This window comes from Chelonoidis abingdonii, chromosome 16 (genome assembly GCF_003597395.2).
Source record: "Chelonoidis abingdonii isolate Lonesome George chromosome 16, CheloAbing_2.0, whole genome shotgun sequence".
NCBI lineage: Eukaryota > Metazoa > Chordata > Testudines > Testudinidae > Chelonoidis > Chelonoidis abingdonii.
Genome location: NC_133784.1, coordinates 11,169,052 through 11,188,384, shown reverse-complemented (window position 1 = coordinate 11,188,384; position 19,333 = coordinate 11,169,052). Strand labels below are relative to the sequence as shown.

Below are 19,333 nucleotides of genomic sequence, written 5' to 3'. Positions count from 1 at the left end.
TGGAGTGCTTCTAGGTTGGGGTGGAGGCAGCGGCCCTGGTCCTGGGAGAGCAGGTCTGGGCAGGATGGCAACACCACGACAGGGCAACTGCCAGGTCTGTGAGGGTCCCATACCAGGGCAATCAGAAGGACCCAGGCCTTGTCTGACTTTATCTTTTCCAGGACCTTGCCTTTACCCCATTCCTTCTGATTGGCATAGAGAAACTGGCTTGACCAAGACAGGAGGAAGGCATTGGCGATAGCACCCCATCCAAGCCCCCCCGGAGCAGAACCGGGGACAGTGACAGTTCTGCCGAGCCGTGAACAGGTCCACGTGGAGAGTTCCCCACACTTGGAAAAGTCTGTGCACCACCTCTGGGTGGAGAGACCACTCATGCTGAGAGAAGAAGTCTCTGCTCAAGCGATCCACCTGCGCATTCTGGGCACCCGGTAGATGGAAGACCTGTAGGCAGATGTCGTGGGCTATACAAAAGTCCCACAGCCTGAGGGCTTCGCGGCAGAGGATCAGGCCTCACCTTGCCTGCTGATATAGAACATCAAGGCCATGTTGTCAGTGAGGACTCTGACCACGCAGCCTTCTAGGTGCGAGCGGAAGGCCGTGCACGCCAGTCTTACCACCCTTAGCTCCTTCATGTTTATGTGGAGGGTCAGATCCTGAGCCAATCACAGATCTTGGGTCTGAACATTCCCCACATGGGCCCCCCCATCTCAGGTCCTATGCGATGGACACTAGTTCCAGCGACAGGGTTCTACCCCGAACGAAACCCCCTGGAGCATGTTTCTCAGGGAGGACCACCACCGTAGGGAGGTGATCACTGGCTCAGGTACCGTGAGGACTTTGTCCATCCTGTCCCTGGCCTGGGAGAACTCTGAGGCCAACCAGAGCTGGAAGGGCTTCATCCTGAGTCTGATGTGACAGACTACATCTTTGCACACCGACATGTGACCCAAGAGCTGGAGGCACACTCTTGCTGTTGTCACCAGAAACCTTGTGACCATGTTGATGAGCCCCTTCATGGTCTTGAACCTGTCCGGTGGGAGGGAGGCTCTGGCCAATGAGGCATCCTGGACCGCCCCAGTAAACTCTACGCGGTGTACCAGGACTAACGTGGACTTGGTTTTGTTTACCAACAGGCCCAAAGTGATACACGTGGACAGAAGGAGCACCACATGATCCTGCACCTGCAACCAGGAGCTCCGTTTGACCAACCAGTCGTCCAGACAAGGGAAGATCTGGACCCCCTGGCGCCTGAAGTAGGTCACCACCACCAACATACATTTCGTGAATACCCTGGGGGAAGTGGACAGGCCAAACAGGAGGACCGTAAATTGGTAGTGTTCATGCCTCACCGTGAAATGGAGGAAGCGTCTGTGCCCTTCGAATATATGAACGTGGAAATACGTGTCCTGCAAATCGAGGGCGGCGTACCAGTCCCCGGGATCCAGGGAGAGGATTATGGAGGCAAGGGAGACCATGCGGAACTTGAGCTTCACTATGTACTGGTTCAGGCCTCGCAGGTCCAAGATGGGCCTGATCCCGCCTTTGGCTTTCAGGATAAAGAAACAGCATGAGTAGTACCCTCGCCTTTGAACTCCCCCGGTACAGTTTCTACCACCCCTAGGCCCAGGAGCCACCCCACCGCCTGCTGGAGCAGAGCCTTGTGTGAGGAATCCCTTAGAAGGGATGGGACAGGGGGTGGTTGGGCAGGGAGGAAGTAAACTGGAGGGTGTAGCCCTGGGAGATGGTGTTGGGGACCCATCCATCTGAGGTCAACCGCAACCACTCCAGGAGGAAAGCACACAACCGATTGGAGAAGGGAAGCTTTAATGAGGGTGGATCCCTGATGAGAACTAGCAGGGTGCCCTGGGGCGTTCCATCAAAACCACCTTTTCCCTTTGCTTACCCTTGGAGGACCCAGGCTAGGGGGCAGGCCGAGATTGCCTCTGTGGGCACCTCTGATAGTTCCGCAACTTCTTATAAGAAGTCTCATATTTTGACTGGGTGGCCTGAGCGTGAGTCTGCTGTGGCTTGAACTTGGGTTTAGCTGGAGCCGGAACATAGAGACCCAGAGTCTGGAGAGTCGTGTGGGACTCTTTCAGGCCATGCAGCTTTGTATCTGTTTGTTCTGCAAGTCCCTGAGTGAGCCTCCACCGGGGGCTGCATCGGGGGCCACAGTGCCTAGTGCCACTGCACCTGCTGTGGCACCAGTGGACCCAGATGTTCGGCCTAGCTTACCGATGAACGACTATGAAGGGAGGCCGTGCTGAACTGTGACCTGCTGCTGTCCCCGGATCAGGAGGAGCAGCAGCACCAGGAGCAATGCTGACCACAGGACCACGATCCTGATATGGACCGGTACCATCAGTAACAGCTGCTCTGCGATCGGCTCCGCTGGGCGGGCCCATGACAGTGAGATGCCTGCGATCAATGCCCAGTGCTGCGGAGGCGGTGCCATGGCGGGGTCCTGGAGTGTGATGCTGAAGGGGAACGACATCAATGTTCATGCCATGACCAGATGTGATAGCCCCTCCGAGACAAAGACCTTTGGCATCGTCTGCCTCGGTCCCGTCAGTGTTTGCTTCTCGAGGCAGAGCAGTGCAGAGAGTCTTGGTCAGATGGACCCAGACCAGACAGCCTGGTGGGCATTGAGGGTGAGCCATGTGGACTTTGCCCTGAACAGCTGCTGGGAGGTGAACGGCATCAGGAATGTTCCCTCGACCAAGATCACTACCGAGCCGGGGTGACTGCAGAGATCCCAGCAGTGGCTTGCCTCTGGAGCGAGGGGCAGACATTGGTGGTGCTCCTGGTACTGGCATGGACATAACATCCCAGGCTACCTGCAGGGCCTCTGGTGTGGAGGGCATCCAGACATCCGCGGAGGCCTGCTCCGAATTGGCCGGGCTACTCCACTCGACTTGAGTCGGAGGCCTAGAGGCCAGTGGGTATCGAGGACTACCTGACATAGGTCTAGCCTCTGTCCCAGGTTTACTTCGGTGCCGAGGCGAAGAAGGCCTCTTCCTAGCCTTCTTGGCATGCCACGTGGATGGGGAGCGATGCCAACTAGTCGTTGGTGCTGAAGGGTCACCGTGCACCAACACCGTGGTGCTCAGTGCCGATTCAGAGTGGCGCGCCCATGTTTGGGTCAGTGCCAACGCCAGCAGAACAGCCCTGAGCCTAATGTCCCTTTCTCTCTTGGTCTGAGGCTTAAACGACTTGCAAATCTTGCAGCAATCGCTGAGATGGGTTCCCCCAAACAGCACAGACAGTCCGCATGCAGATCACTCAGTGGCTTAGATCACCTACAAGTGTCGCACAACTTAAAATCCAGGGCACGCCCCGGCTTGGGTGCTCTAACTAAACTACTGGTACCATACACTGAATGAACAAGCAGTCTGGGGGACGAGCTACAGCAAAGCTGGAGCAGAGCCATTCCGAAACACCTCTACTTACGGCAAGAAGGAACTGAGCGTCGGGGGAGCGCGCAGTGCCCCTTATACCGCGCCATGGAAAAAACTTCCAACACCGATGCATGTGGCGAGCATGCACACCTACTATGGAATAGACATGAGCAATCCCTTAAAGAAGAATAAGACTTTATGGTCTCCAATAGGCTTAGCCTTATACACTTATGCCTAATTACAAAAAACAAGTTCCGTAACTGATTTACTTTAACTCAGAAAAACGCAAAACACAGTAAGGTGAAATTCTAAAAACAGGAATGATTATTATTACTTTTTTAAAGCAATGTCAGCTTAGCATTTAAATGTGAACTGATTCAAGACTGAACAGTTACAAAAGAAAAATATTAAGTTAAATCTTTATGCATTATAATGCAGCACAACACAGCTAAGTATCACAGTATCTAAAGATACCAAGGGCCTGATTCTCCACTGATTGTCCTTGTACAAAGGCCCTTACAGGAATAAAGTATCTCTGCTTTATGAAAGCCAAGCATAATCAGAGTACAATGTTGATCAAGGCAAAATATCTGCCAGTGTGCAGAACGCTTCAGAATGCCTAAAGAAAGAAAAGCCATTCATTGCTATAGCATTACTCACTAAGTAGTAGTGGTGTGTAACACCAACATTTTTCACATCCAACTTCTTACTGTACTGAAACACTGCTGTTCACATATGCGAGCACCAATATAGTCATTCTGTCATAGCAAATACTTTGTTCTAATAAAGAGCAATAGCTACAGACAATTGTCTTCAAACCATCAGCTCTGATATTTTACGGCACCTGCTTCTACTACACTATAACAAAGACATTACAATTGTGAAGAGCTTCCAACATGACCTGTGAAGTGACCCAAGGTGTGATTACTACAGCTGCAGTACTTGGAAAGGTGCTGCAGGCCTCAGAATTCACTGAGCAACTCCACAGCCCGTTCTCCGCAAGGTGGATAAGACTGTTTTATTTACATTCATTTTGAAGGTTAGAGCCTTTTCCTCTTCCCCTCTCAGATGCTGTCTTTTAACCTGCCCCTTATGGCCCATAAGCCCCTACAAACACACACCCAGAGCCTCCCTGAGCCTTTAAGTGTGTGTGTGGGGGAGCCTCTGAGATCATAGACACGAGCCTCTGTCCTCCCTCCCACCATGAGCCCCTATACACACAACCCATTCCCTGTCAGAAGCCCCTGCTTCCCGCACCCTTACCCCTCACTGCCGGTGAGCCTTGGGTCCCTGATGCGAAGAGAATCATAAGCCTCAGCCACGTTGAGGACCTGGCACACCAAGGCCTGAGCAGTACCTGGGTACCATGCTGGCAGCACTCCTATTATGTGACCTGCAAGCTCATTGTTACATGGCTGCCAGCGCTGGTACTGTCATGCATGCATGCAACCTGAGAGCTGCAGTGTGCCAGGGTTTTGATTCTCCCTTTCCACCTCTCGCCTCCCCCACCCCGCAACACTTTAGCAACACTTGCTTACATTTTCTACTCCCCACCTCCTTTTCCAAAGGTCTCATAACACCCACCCACCCCCAGTACAGGGCGCGCTCTCGTGATCCCCCTGGGATTCATAACACACAGTTTGGGAAACACAGGTTTAGCAGAACCAAATGCATGTATGAACACTGTCCCTATTAACAGTATATCAAGAAACAGTCAGATAGGTCAGTGGTTCTTAACCCTTACTGTAGCCTGCACTCTTTTGGTTCTCAAAAATATGTTCCTGCAATCCTTATCAAAAATCATTGAAGCAGGTCAGTTCTTTAAACCTAGAGATATCATAACTATAGAATGAAAGAGAGAGAATTACATATTTATTTTAATTTTGCAGTTAAAATTTAGTGGAATAATCGTTAAAAAATGTATAATGTTAATACATAGATTTGAAGAAACAAAGTAGTTGTACTTACCTGCCTGTGCTTAATTTGTGTTTTCAATGATTTACCTTGTAAAAAAATCTGGCATGTCTCACACCCTCAGAAAGGGCGTCTCGCACCCCAAGGGGATGCATGCGCCCCAGGTTAAGAACCACTGAGATAGGTGATCATCTCAAACTCTACATTGCTTTTCAAATCAGACTGTGGAAGTCTCTAAGATTACCAAAGTCTCCTTATAAGACATTTACAACTGGACTGAACAAGACACTAAAAACATATTGTGAAGAACAATCAGATATGGACTATCTCAGCCACTCTTAACAGACAGGGGCTGTGACCTAGAAGTGGATCACAAGGTGATACACCTTATGTCAGACTTCAGGCAGCTGAAACTGAAAAACCAAAAAAAAATCCCCTGGTTGCTAGGGCCCAGCAAGCACCAGGGCAAGGGAGGGAAGGTGCTGTTCACAGCAGTGTAAAGAATCCAGAACGATGAACTTGCCTAATATTTCTGGCATAATTTAGAGAAGTGACTTCTGAACAGAGAAAATCATCAGAAACAATACATCATTTTACCAATAGTTATAGGATTGCCAAACAAAAATGATCAAACAATAGAGATCCAGGAGAAATGTTCTCTATTTTAACATACTCCAAATTATATCACTTGCTTCTAAGCCTGTTAGATCCTGGTGCACTCACATTTTCAATGAACTGTGTGTTGGACAACATAAGAAAGTCATTGAAGACGTTACGTAGGCGACAGTCTGTGGCTTTTGTTTCATGAATCAGTCCATCTACTTGCTTTTTAATTTCATGCGTCCTGGAGATGGTCTGCTGGGAAAACTCTTGCAGAAAATGCAGAAGCTATTTACAAAACACATAAGAGAATGGTGTTTAATTTCAGATAATTTTAGCCACAATAAAAAGGCCAGGGCTATTCATTCAAGTGAATTAAAAACAGGAAAGTGACAAAATAAAGATCTTTTAGACTGGAGAACTCCTGACTGAGGTTACTAAAACTCTAAACGTTCTCGTGATTCCTCCCCACCCCACATTATTTTTGTAGTTTATTTTTTTTGCAGTTCACAAAACAAGAGAGTATTAAAATAGCAGAAACCACCACTGATTTGCTAAGGAGTTGGATTTAAAGTGGCATCACATCCCTCTCCTTTCACCATGGCCCCCTCATCCCTGGCACTAGTCACACTATGATTCCAGGAGGACTTGATGTGACACGGGGAAGTGAGGGAAAGCCCAGGATGGCAGCTGTCCACAGTACCATTCTGGGTGTGCTGCCAACCGGAGAAATTTCTGAAGGTAATTAACGCTGAACTTGTCACTACCAGTACATGTGCTGAACAGGTGGGAGGGGCAGAAAGTCACAGAGGGGAATAGGGTGAGTAGGGTGAATGGGGAGATGGGAAATTCTAGAGCTCTCAGGACATCCGTGGGTTACCCCCTCCACAATCCACAGGGAAGGTGGCCCTCAGTTTGGAGGGCGAGACCAGTTTCATTTTCTGTTTGTACTTCCAGAGGGGGAAGAGATTTCCCAGCTCTTGGGCACTAACACCCTAGTGCCATATTTGGGTTTCTAGTCTGCAGGGAGAGGTCCGTATATTCAAGAATCCACACAGCACAGGAGGAACACACCCCTCATTAGAGCCAGCTGCCCAAAGACTCCCACTACCAGCTTGTATATGACACCCACTCCCCAGACCCATGAGCCCTGCCCTCACCACAAGCACCCCACCACTCCCAGCTGCCAGAACCCTCCCGAATGCACCCACTAGATTGGGGTACAGGCTGCCTGAGGACAGCCCCCTTCATGGGGGGCCAACAAGAAACAGGCCAAGCCCCCACTGTGGGGCGATGAGAAACACCTGGGGAACAGCCCCCTGGTGCGGCCGCAGCACAGGGAGAGGGAAATGGGTGCCAGGAGAAGCTAAGAAGGGCCCAGAGGCTGAGCGTGAGTCCAACTGGGGAATCACCTCCCCCACAACCCCTCGTCAAGTCCCCCATAGCTCCCTTCTCCTCCCTCCGTCAGCCGCCCCACAGCCCTCTTCACCTCCCCCCTCCAGCCCCATCATTTGCACCTCCCCCATAACGCCCTTCATCAGCCCCCCGCAGCTCCCTTCACCTGCTCCGCCACCCTCCCTCGATCCCCGCCGCCAGCCCCCCAACACCCCTTCACTTCCGGTCCCCCGGGAGCCGCCGCCCAAGGCTCACCCCGGCGTCCGCTGCCAGCGACCAGCTCTGGCTGCCCTTGCGGATCTCGTCGAGGGCCCAGGCCCGCTCCCAGACCGGCTCAGCGCGCTCCATGGCAGAGCCCGGCCAGCACCTGCGCCCCGCCCCCGTCAGCCCGGCCGGCCATCAGCTGACCTCGATCATGTGACCCACCCCACCACGTGGCCCAGCTGCAGCCGCCATTTCTGGATACTGGATGGACGTGCTTCAACTCAGCCCCGCCCCCTGGCTTACTGACCCCGCCCCTCCCCTCCCCCGCCGAGCTCACTGATCCGCCTTCCTCGTGACGGGCCCCGCCCCCGGGCTCACTTGACACCCGCCCGCAGGATGCTCCCACCTACTCATCCACTGGGGATCACTCAGGACCGCCCCATGCACTGGGGCTCATGCTCATTCGCTCCTGCATGTACCCCCCTCCCCTCCCATAGGGGCAGAGCTGGCTCCAGCTTTTCTGCCTCCCAAGAGCAAAACAAACAAAAAACAAACCAACAAAAAAAAGAGGAGCAGGGGCACTTTAGCAGCAGCTCAATGGCTCCACGGTGGGACCTCCCTCTCCAGCGGCAATTCGGCGGCAGCTCAAAGAGGGAGAAACCGAATTTCCACCGAAGACCCGGATGTCCTGCCCCGATACCGGACAGAGTGCTGCCCCTTTGAATTGGCCACCCCAAACACCTGCTTGCTACACTGGTACCTGGAGCTGGCCCTGCGTAGCGGCTTATCCACCTCAGACCCTCCAGGGCTGATTCTCCCCCTCCCACACCAAAGGATCACAATCCCCCTCCCACACTCACCCTACCTGCCCTGCCACTGGGGATTACTGACAGCCTGCAAACTACTGGGGTTTGTCCACCCCCTGCATTCATCTCCCACCAGGACTCTTTCACCTGGCACATCCCAGCCCCTTAGGGTTGCCAACTTTCTAGTCACACAAAATGGAACACCCTAGCCCCGCTCCTTCCCTGAGGCCTGACCCCCCCACTCACTACATTCCCTCTCACTCGTTTGCTCACTCTCCCCCACTGTCACTGGGCTGGAACAGGAGGTTGGGGTGTGGGAGGGGGTGAGGGGTCTAACTGAGGGTGCAGGCTCTGGGGTGGGGCCAGAAATGAGGGGTTTGGGGTACACCAGGGGGCTCCAGGCTGGGGCCGAGAGATTCAGAGTGCGGGAGGGGGCTCCAGGGGAAGGGGATTGAGATGTGGGAGGCAGAGGTGAAAGTAAGGCGGTACAGTCCAGTACGGCGTACCACACCACCAGAGCCCCAGGCCCTTTAAATCATTGCAGGAGACCTGCTGCCGCTACCTGCAGCGGCCGGAGCCCCAGGCCATTTAAAGCACTGCCCAAGCCTGGCTGCTGGAGCCCTGCAGTAGCGGCAACAGGGCTCTGTTGGCGATTTAAAAGGCCCAGAGCTCTGCTGCAGTAGCGGCGGCCAGAGCCCTGGGCCCTTTAAATTGCCCCTTCAGCTGGTAGCTCCAGGGGTGATCTAAAAAGGTCCTGGGGCTCCCAGCCAGAGCCCCGGGGCCTTTAAATCTTGATTTAAAGGCCCCGCCTCTTCCAGTTGCGGCCACGCTGTCATAAACAGATAGCTAAGGGTTAATGTCTATTTCACCTGCAAAGGGGTAACCAAACACCTGGCCAGAGGACCAATCAGGAAACCGGATTTTTCAAAGCTCAGGGAGGGAATTTTTGGGTGCGTGTCTTTTGTCTGTAACTCTGTGCTCTCTCAGCTCTGAGAGAGGATCTCTTTACCTTCAGGTTTTCTAATCTTCTGTTTCCAAGTTGTGAGTACAAAGGTAGGAAAACAATAGGCTTATATTGTTTTTACATGTGTGTATCATAGATTATTAGGGTTGGAAGGGACCTCAAGAGATCATCTACTCCAACCCCCTGCTCAAAGCAGGACCAATTCCCAAATGGCCCCCTCAGTGATTGAGCTCACAACGCTAGGTTAAGAGGCCAATGCTCAAACCACTGAGCTAGCCAGTTTGGAATGTTTTAAATTGTATTCTTTTGGATAAGGCTGTTTATTCCATTTTCCTTTTAAGCAATTGACCCTGTATATTGTCATCTTGATACAGAGACCATTTTTATGTCTTTTTCTTTCTTTTAAGACCTGTTTGAGTTTTCTCTCTTGGTTAAGGCTAAGGAACGAAGGGGAGGGCAAATCCTTTGTGTTAGATTGACAAGCTTGATTTGCATACCTCTGGGTGAGGGGGAGAGACACTTAATCTCTCTGGTTTGTGTCACAGGAATGGAAGCAGGGAAATCTGCTAGTGTACCCAGGGCGGGAAAATCTGGGGGGAAGTACAGAGGGAGAAGGGAAGTGGGTATTTCCCTTTGTTGTGAGACCCTTCAGAACATCTGAGTCTTGGGGTCCCCCAGGGAAGGTTTGGGGAGACCAGAGTGAGGCAGGCACTGATTCCTGTCTGGTGGCAGCGCTATCAGATCCAAGCTGGTAATTAAGCTTGGAGGGTTCATGCAGGCACCCACATTTTGGACGCTAAGGTTCAGAATTGGGACTTATGCTTATAATACATGCCTGCTCCGGTTGAGGCCACACCCCTGCTCAGGACTGTGGCATACCGATAAGTCCTTTAACTTACTTTCACCCGTGGTGGGAGGGCTCTGGGCTGGGGGTGCTGGCTCTGGGGTGGGGCGTGGATGAGGGGCCTGGAGTGCAGAAAGGGGCTCCAGGCTGGGGGTAGGGCTGAGGGATTTCAAGTGCAGAAGGCAGCTGCAGGGTGAGGGAGGCGGTTAGGGTGCAGGAGGGTGTGGGAGGGGGCTCTGGCGTGGGGCCAGGGATGAGGGGTTTAGGGTGCAGGAGGGTGCTCTGGGTTTGGGAGGAGCACAGGGCTAGGGCAGGGGGTTGGGGCATGGGCTTACCTCAGGTGGCTCTCGGTCGGCAGCACAGCAGGCGGCTAAGGCAGGCTGCCTGCCTGTCCTAGCATCGCTCTGTGCGTGCCCCAGAACCAGCCAGCAGGTCCTGGTCCTAGGCAGAGGGGCCAGGAAGTTCCAAATGCCACTCTCGCCCATAGGCCAGGAACCGGGCAATGGGAGTGCAGAACTGGTGCTCAGGGCGGGGGCAGCGCCAGCACCAGTGGCTGCTTCTAGAGTGCAGCGCGGTACCAGCCAGGACAGGTTGGGACTAGCCTGCCGTAGCGCCACAGCACTGCAGACCGGACTTTTAACAGCCTGGTCGGTGTTGCTGACCGGAGCCGCTGGGGTCCCTTTTCGACCAGGTGTTCTGGGTGAAAACCAGACACCTGGTCCCTCTACAGCCCCTCCAGGCCTCTCTCATCCCACTAGAGAGACACAGAGGCAGCAGGGAGGCCAGGCAACAGCTGGATGTTCAGGCGGATTCAGCAGCTAGCAGTGTTGTTAATGGCAGGGGGAGCCAGAGCCCAGTTTAGCAGGGAAGTGCACAAAATCCTAGAGGACAGGCCTGTTTGCTGTCCTGCAGTACGTTGCCCCCCCCTTACCCCCAGGCCAGGATGGTCCTCTGTAGCATACAGAATGTATGGTCTACCCCAAAAACCCCTGAAGTCACAGGAAAGAAAAGTTTCAGAGTAGCAGCTGTGTTAGTCTGTATCCGCAAAAAGAACAGGCGTACTTGTGGCACCTTAGAGACTAACAAATTTATTTCCGCATAAGCTTTCGTGGGCTACAGCTCACTTCTTACATTGATCCTCACGCTCTTTGCATCAACACACATTGAACAAGGTGATCCCATTTCATTCCAAGACTCCAAGCCTGGAAACACTTCTTATTAGCCAACAGCATACCCATGTCCCACCACTTAGTGATCTGCTGGGCTTCCTTACAGCTTTAAGCTCTGAGAAACCAAGGAGACTGAGGGCTTGTCTGCACCACACAGCTTTTAGTGACAATCAGCATGTGTAAACACTCTTTGTCGGTACTTTGTCAACACTTTTGCGGACAAAATACTTCCAGCCCCGCAAGCGGCGTTAGCTTTGTCGGTAGGAGAGCACCACACAGCTTTTAGTGACAATCAGCATGTGAGCTCTGAGAAACTGAGGAGACTCAGCATGGAGATTCTTGGCTGCTTTGCCTGCCATAGAACTGTAACTATTTAGAAAACAGCCAATAGAAGTACTCAGTACCTAGACTAGAATTAGGGCCAGAGGTTCCTAAACACTCAGCTCCCATTTAGGGACCAAAATTAATGGCCAGATCTGTAAAGTAGCTCAGCATTGATACCAGTCAACTTTGTGTTCTTGGGGAACCAGGGCACAGTATCCATCCTATCTTGACTCATGAAAGACACACCCCTCCCCACCAGTCTCTGCTTGAACCAAACTGATCAGAGAAAGGGCTTGCAGAGAGCAGTGAAGGGCATTGGGAGACACACCTAGACCCCTCCTGACAAGGGTGACAAGATTAAGGCATCTCCATTAGCATACAGAATGGAGAACAGAGAACCGCAAGAACTCTGGGACCAGAAAAGCAGGGAAGCACTGCATCATGGGGGATCCCTGCTCCAGATGTTAATGAATCTATTAACACACCCAGCTCAGCAGTTATCAGACCAATTCTAGTAATGAATCCTGGAATGATATCCAAAATACTGAAGCAGCTTAACTGCATTGTGAGCTCCCTGGAAGAAAACACCACCCATAGCCAAGAGTGATCCGCTCCTATCATCTAGCCTAAAGAAAACCCTTGAGTCAGCAGTTTACCCATAAACAAATCTAGTGTTCTCCCTGGAACCATTGTTGTTTCTCTACAAAAACCCGTACTTATGTTCAAGTAAGTGTTCTGATGCATGGACCCAAACTCTATATCATTTCCACTGGGACTCTGTCTCCTGACTGATTGTGCTGGGGGCTCTACCTGTCTCCAGCACTCAGGACCCTGACCTACCCCCATCACCCGGGAACCCCAACCAGTTCAAGCCTCATGGAGTGGGTGAGATCTCTCTCTCTCTCTGTTTTCGTTTCTACCTCAGGTATTAACTTTTAATAATGTAACTGTTATGTTTGTTTAGCCCTCCTTGTGTAGTTATCATTATTATTCAATAATGAACTTTTATGGTTAAGCTGATTGCTTCTCTCTCTCTCTCTCTCAACTTTACTCTGTTGTGTTTTTAGTTTCCCCATTTACTCTGCTTCTTCTGCCTAAGTTAAAGATCCCTGTGGTGACCAAAAATATGGTGGGGTTTGCTCATCAAGCTTGAAAGTGCTGTTTGGCCCAGCCTATTGAGCCTAGGGGCACATAAGGGGGGGCAGCTTGAAAGTGCTGATTGACCTGGTCAGCTCAGACGTGTACGTACGTGTGTGTGTGTGCACAGCCTTGGGGAACCTAGGTCCTGCAGGATAGCTCTATTGGGAGGGGACTTGCAGAAGGGAAAAGTAGAGCTCCATATGAAAACATGTGATACAAGCAGTACGTTGATAGAATTACAGAAACCGCCCCCGCCCCCCCCAAGAGTAACCCTAATAAATGAGCATATCCCAAAGTAACGGACAAATCTGGTAACAGCATACAGATCTCTTTTGAAAATCTCGCTTAGGTGTGCTGGCTGTTATATTAATTTAGATGGAATAAAGGGGCCCAAAGCGTCAAGGTCTTAACATGACCCAAAACTGTCCAACATTAGTGTTAAACAAGTTTCAGGGCTTGGCATACATGGCAAATGCATCTTGAAAAATCTTTTTAACTTTTTCTTACAGATACAGAAAAGAAGGATAAACAGTTAAAGCATTTGGAATGTAAAGAGTTACATAAAGGCTTTCATTTTAACAACATCCCTTGTTCTCTTTCCATTTAGCTGGAGAAAGATTTTATACAGAACATTTCCTTGTTTGACAGTCTTTTAGGTGGTAAAAACTGTCCTTCATGGGAATTGAGAAGAAGTTAGTTGAGATGGACTGGAGCTGCTGCTGTTAAAATCTGATCCTGCTTCCTTTAAGAGGAACCCACACAAAATGGGAGAGGAAAGAACAGCAAAGACATAAAATGCAGCTTCTGACTCTGGTGTTGACTCTCAGCGCTGGAGAAACATGGGACACAGCACACTGACTTATCACCCCTCCAACACCTGGCAAACTTGTACCAGCACCCGGCTGTTTAGGACATACCTTTTAGTTGCCTCTTTCTGGTCACAGGCTCACAGCAGTGTTGTAATGTGTACAGTCTTAGTCAGCTAAGCCAGACTTTTACTAGACAGAAGGAAAAAGGACCCACTGGGGGAAGCATGGGTGTATAGCTAATGTCTCACATCCCTGCCAGTGTTCAGGATTTAGTGGAGGTGATGGTGTCACCTGGGTCTCTCTCTTTCTCCCAGTCTGGTCAGGACATCTCTGACAATCAGGATGAAGACAGTCCGCAGTCCCAAGAGGCAGTGGGGGTGGCAACCATAAAGTTATACTCACTTCCTCCCCTTTTGTGTTTCAGTCAGCCATGTTTATGGTAGCCAGCCTGCTCCCCAGAGCCTTTCTTGTAGGACCTCAAAGGGAGTGATGGGTAGAATAGCCCATCTTCTCATTATTTTGTCTATTGGTTAGGCCTAATTTCTGGCACACTAATTTTGACTTCTGATCTCATGCTGTTTTTGTTTGCTAGGCATGATCTTAACACAGTCCTTGAATTACCTTTTCTGTTTAAAATAATTTAGTCTTTCTGACTCCTTCATACAGCTTTTCTTAAGCAATTTTATATAACCCGTCAGTGTGACAACTTCTGAACTTTCACTCACATTTTACAGTTGAGCTTACAAGAAGGGTACATTTGTAGGCCCAATTACCAGAGCACAGCCCTTCCCACCCAGAACAAACCTTCCCCAGCACTAAGCACTCAGAGAGAGAAAACACACTCGGCTGAATGGCAGAGAGGTGCAATTCCACAGCAGCAGTGTCCACTCTCTCCCTTGGAAGGTGCACATCTGTTTAGGGTTGCCAAGTTTCTACTTGCAGAAAACTGAACGCCCTCTGCTCTGCCCCAGCTCTGCCACCCCATCCCTTCTCTAAGGCTCTGCCCCTTCTCCAAAGCCCCACCCCCCATCCACTCCATCCCCCCTCCCTCTGCCGCTCATTCACCCTCATTTTCACTGAGCTGGCTCAGGGCGTTAGAGTGTTGAAGGGGGTGAGGGCTCTGGCTGGGAGTGCAGGCTCCAGGTGGGGCCAGATATGAGGAGTTCAGGAGGAGGATTCAGATTGAGGCAGTGGGCTGAGATGCAGGAGGGGTTGAGGGCTCCATCTGGGGTTGCAGGCTCTAGGGTGGGGCCAGGGATGAAGGATTTGGGCTGCAGAAGGAGGCTCCAGGCTGGGACTGATGAGTTCAGAGGGTAAGAGGGGGATCAGGGCTCGGGCAGGGGGTTGGGATGTGTGTGTGTGGGGGGGCAGGGATGCAGGCTCCCCACAGCACTTTCCTCAGGCAGCTCCCAGAAGCAGTGGCATGTTTCCCCTCTGGTTCCTATGTGGAGGCGCGGCTCTGTGCACTGCCCTATTGGTATGTCCGGTGCGGACCAGAGCCACCTGGATAACTTTTCAACTGTGTGTTCCGGTCAAAAACAGGACATTTGGCAACCCTACATCTGTTTCCAGAGATGTTGACTCTTTCCTTTACATTCCTTGCTGCTTTGCCTGTGTGCTGCACCTCCATTTGATGAACCCAATCCTGCAGTTGCTGGAACAAGCATATGAATAACTACAGAGAATGATCAGGAAAACACTCAGGATTTCAAACATGCATTTCAAGGGCTCTATGCCATACAAGAGACAAGATTCCAGTGCAGCAGGAGAAGATCCATGAGCTAGTTGTGGTGGGTATGCTGCACAACATTGTGCATCAGTGGAACATGGTGCCTCGATCTGAAGATGTTCAGTGCCATATAAATATTATTATCATACATTAAATAGCCCAAATCCTCATGTCCTTGCTCAGCTTTTACATAGTCCTTTAATCAGGGAAACCTCCCATTGATTTCAATAGGGATTAGACCTGAGTGAGAATTTGATTCAGTAAAATAATACATAATAGCAATAATAACAATCTTCACAACCTGGACTCTAGCAGGGACTTCAGAATTTTTGACACCATTTTAGCATATGGTGACTTTTTGTCTTTGTTTCTATTTCTTGGGCTTTCAGAAATAATTCATTCCAAGTGGCCATTGAAAACAAAACAAACACACCACCACTCCTCCTAGATGCTAATATGGCACATATATCTTTGATTATGGGTGAACTGACAGGAAAAGAAATGAGAGTCACATCTTCTATTCTTTCAGTTATTAACTGAGGCACTTAAGACTAATAAGGTCAATTTGTAGTAGCCGGAATTCTATCTAGGAGGTTGTTTACAGCAGTGCCACCAAAGCTTGTGAGAAAACCAAAGGCCCTTAGAGATCTGTCTTTCATCTGTCATCTAAGTGCCAGGCATTTCTGGGACTCTGAATGTATTTAAACAAATACCTCAGAGAAACGTCCAGGTGCCCCAGTGTTGATTTCACTGGAATTACTCACACTCTTGAAGTCGTTTTCTGGACTGAGGCCATAGGGACTTCTAAGGGCAAAGTGACACCTAATGTACCAATGTCACATTGGCGCTAAACTTGAATCTCAATAGAACAAAGATTTTGTATAGACTGTTAATAGAGCAGAGAATCAACAAACTACTGAGAGAAAACTATCAGTCCAAGCTAGTTTGCATAGTGAGGTGGAAAGTTGTTTCACAATAATGCTTTGTGCAAATAAGAATGTAAAGCCAGACAGATGTGTTTGATTTAAGATCATTCTCATGGGCATTCAGTGCTTTCCATGCTCTCCAACATTAAGTAATGGAGCAGGCTGTCTCTGGTAAATTCAGTTAATCTTCATGCTCATTCAGTATGGCCTCGAGCCAATAACCTCTATGTCAGTAAACCCCTGCACCTGCAGAGAGCCTCACTGACTTCAGTATAGGATTAGGGCCTATATTTGTTTTGTGCTTTGTGATGGGTTGCATCACAGAAATCCCCTTGGGAACTGCCAACTGGTGTGCCAAGACTACTTCTGCCCCTGCTTTCCCACCCTGTCAGCTCAGGACTCCAGCACCCTGTCTTGCTAAGCCAGACACGCCCGTCTGCTCCAACAAAGACCCAGGATCTGAATTAGGTGCCCCAAAGCTGCAGACTTAACTGAAAGCAGCCTACAGAAGTGTTCCTGTCTTTAACACTCAGATGCCCAACTCCCAAATAAATCCGTTTTATCCTGTATAAAGCTTATGCAGGGTAAACTCAAAAATTGTTCGCCCTCTATGACACTGATAGAGAGATATGCACAGCTGTTTACCCCCTCTTCCCCCCAAGGTATTAACACATACTCTGGGATAATTAATAAGTAAAAAGTGATTTTATTTCATACAGAAAGTAGGATTGAAGTGGTTCCAAGTAGTAACAGACAGAACAAAGTGAATTACCAAGTAAAATAGAACATGCAAGTCTATGTTAGAAACTGAATACAAATAAAACCTCATCAGTTCTAGTAAGCTTCCTTTTACAGACTAGTCTCCTGCTAGCCTGGGTCCAGCAATCACTCACACCCTCTGTAGTTACTGTCCTTTGTTCCAGTTTCTTTCAGGTATCCTTGGGGGTGGAGCACGGCTGCCCAGAGGATTCAGGGGGCCTGGGGCAAAGCAATTTCGGGGTCCCCTTCCATAAAAAAAAGTTGCATTCCTATAGAATACTATATTCTCGTGGGGGCCTGGGACAAATTGCTCCACTTGCCTCTACCCCCCGGGCAGCCCTGGGGTGGAGAGGCTCTCTCTTTAGCCAGCTGAAGACAAAATGGAGGGGTCTCCCAGGGGTTTAAGTAGACTTTCTCTTGGGGGTGGAGACCCCCTTCTCTCTCCTATGCAAAGTCCAGCTCCAAGATGGAATTTTGGAGTCACACAGGCCAGTCACATGTTCATGCATGACTGAGTTTCTTACCAGCCAAGCCACATTCCTGGGAAAGCCTCGATGTGGATTGGCATCTTTGAGTTCATTGTTGGCTTAAGTGGTTCTTGATTGGGCATTTAATTTGCACATTACTTTCTCAATAGAAATCAAGCAAGTATACAGCCAAAATTCCTAATTTCAAGTACAAAAATGATACATGCTTACAAATAGGAGGAATGATTCAGTAGATCATAACCTTTAAATGGATATGTTACATGGCATAAAACATACTTTAGTTATGTCATATATACATTCAGAAGCATATTTCATACAGCCTTGTGGGGGGCACCATCACATACTTTGTTCCTGAACAACAGCGTGATCCCTTTGCCACGTAGCTGCAGATTTGGGGGCCTTGCTGGTTGTTTTCCAGTGGAGAAGGATTCAGCCTTGTCCACCCCTGGATATGCTTTTTAAAATACCTGACGCTTGGTGCAATCTGGTTCACTCTGAAGGCACAAAGTGTAAACATTTACTAATACAGTAGGCCAACTTCATGCCCACTGAAGGGAACAGCAGAGCCTTTGAAACATTTCCTCTACCCACCATTGCCCTATTTGTGGACGGAACTTTCAGAAGGTCAGCACAAAGGCCTCTTTCTGTTTGATTTAAGACTGTGTTTTCTTTTATGTCTGTCTGTTGCATCATGCAAAAAGAAGCGATAACTCGGACTATCACCCATTGGTCTAATATCATGTTCATCAGAGAGGAAGTCAAAATTAAGTAAACTGGGTTTTTTAATTTGACGTAGGTGTCATGGACAGGCAGATTTTGATTAGGCAATATCAATTAAAAATGCCCCCCTGTATTAGGACTCATTAAACACATCACTGTTCCTTATATGCCCAAATGATTGCAGGAAAAATAGCTTTCAATGGCAACTGACAGACCAGTCCATTTCCTTTTACGTATGTATAACACACATTCCAGGCTATTAAGGACCCTCAAGGAATCTAAATCCTATAGTACATATTCCGCTTATCCTGCTTTCTAGTGGAAGATTTTAAAATTATCATTACCACCAAGACTCTTACCCAGCTGATGCCCATTTTGTTGAATCACCATTGCCTCCTGAACTATAAAACTGTTGGCTCTGTCTGCTCTAGAGCACAAGTACCCACATCAGTGTAAAACCATAGGCTTATGGAACAAAACCTGGCCTGGAATCTCTTGAATCTAGAGTAAAATAAGAGTTATACATTTTAAAAGAATCTGTAAAGGTGAATATCAGATCAATACTTTGTCACAGAAGCTAACACTGCATGGTATGGGAAATAATACATTGCACTTCTACCGCAGCTCAGTCATTAATTAAACCTCACAACACCCCTGAAAGGTATGTAATTGTAAGTGAGGGATTTGCCCAAGGTCACTCGGAAAGTCAATGTCAGAACTAGGAAAGGTCCCATGTACTCTCCCTTAATTCATTAGCAAACTTTGGAACAAGAAACTACTGGCAATGATACCTCCTCTGAAATCTCTAGGACCCGTGACACATAGCTGTGGGACTGCAGAGCATTGCCATTCTTCTGAGCATAACGTCTGCTCCCCCTTTTGTAAGCAATTGTGCCTAGAAGACTATCCAAAAAGGCTTGACTGCCTTTGTTAGTGCAGACCCAGAGAGCGTGTGTGAGTGACACAACTTTTACAAACCGGCTGGCCAGGGCTGACATTCTTGGTTTGCAACTGGAGCTTTCCTTCTCCTGCATGGATGGCCTGTTATGGCTGGGGAGTCCCGCCTGCTTGACAGAGATACAAAGACATGAAGTGACTTGCCCAAGCAAGATCCATGACAGAGTCAGGGACAGATCCCAGGTCT

The 19,333-nt window shown here is 49.4% G+C and overlaps 1 protein-coding gene across 2 annotated transcripts in view; it reads right to left on the bottom strand.

Moving 5' to 3' along the window:
* Positions 1 to 7,699, bottom strand: part of LOC116834951 (WASH complex subunit 2C) — a 57,841-nt gene extending 50,142 nt beyond the window's left edge. Inside the window, exons 1-2 of one of the 2 annotated variants that reach the window (XM_032797380.2) lie at positions 7,563 to 7,699; positions 6,036 to 6,200 (exon numbers count right to left, since the gene is read on the bottom strand). In XM_032797380.2, the coding sequence (XP_032653271.1) occupies positions 6,036 to 6,200; positions 7,563 to 7,655 (258 nt within the window). In that variant the 5' untranslated portion in view covers positions 7,656 to 7,699. The remainder of the gene's footprint in view (positions 1 to 6,035; positions 6,201 to 7,562) is intronic. The other variant, XM_032797379.2, reaches the window with a different exon arrangement.
* Between the last annotated feature and the right edge of the window lie 11,634 nt (positions 7,700 to 19,333).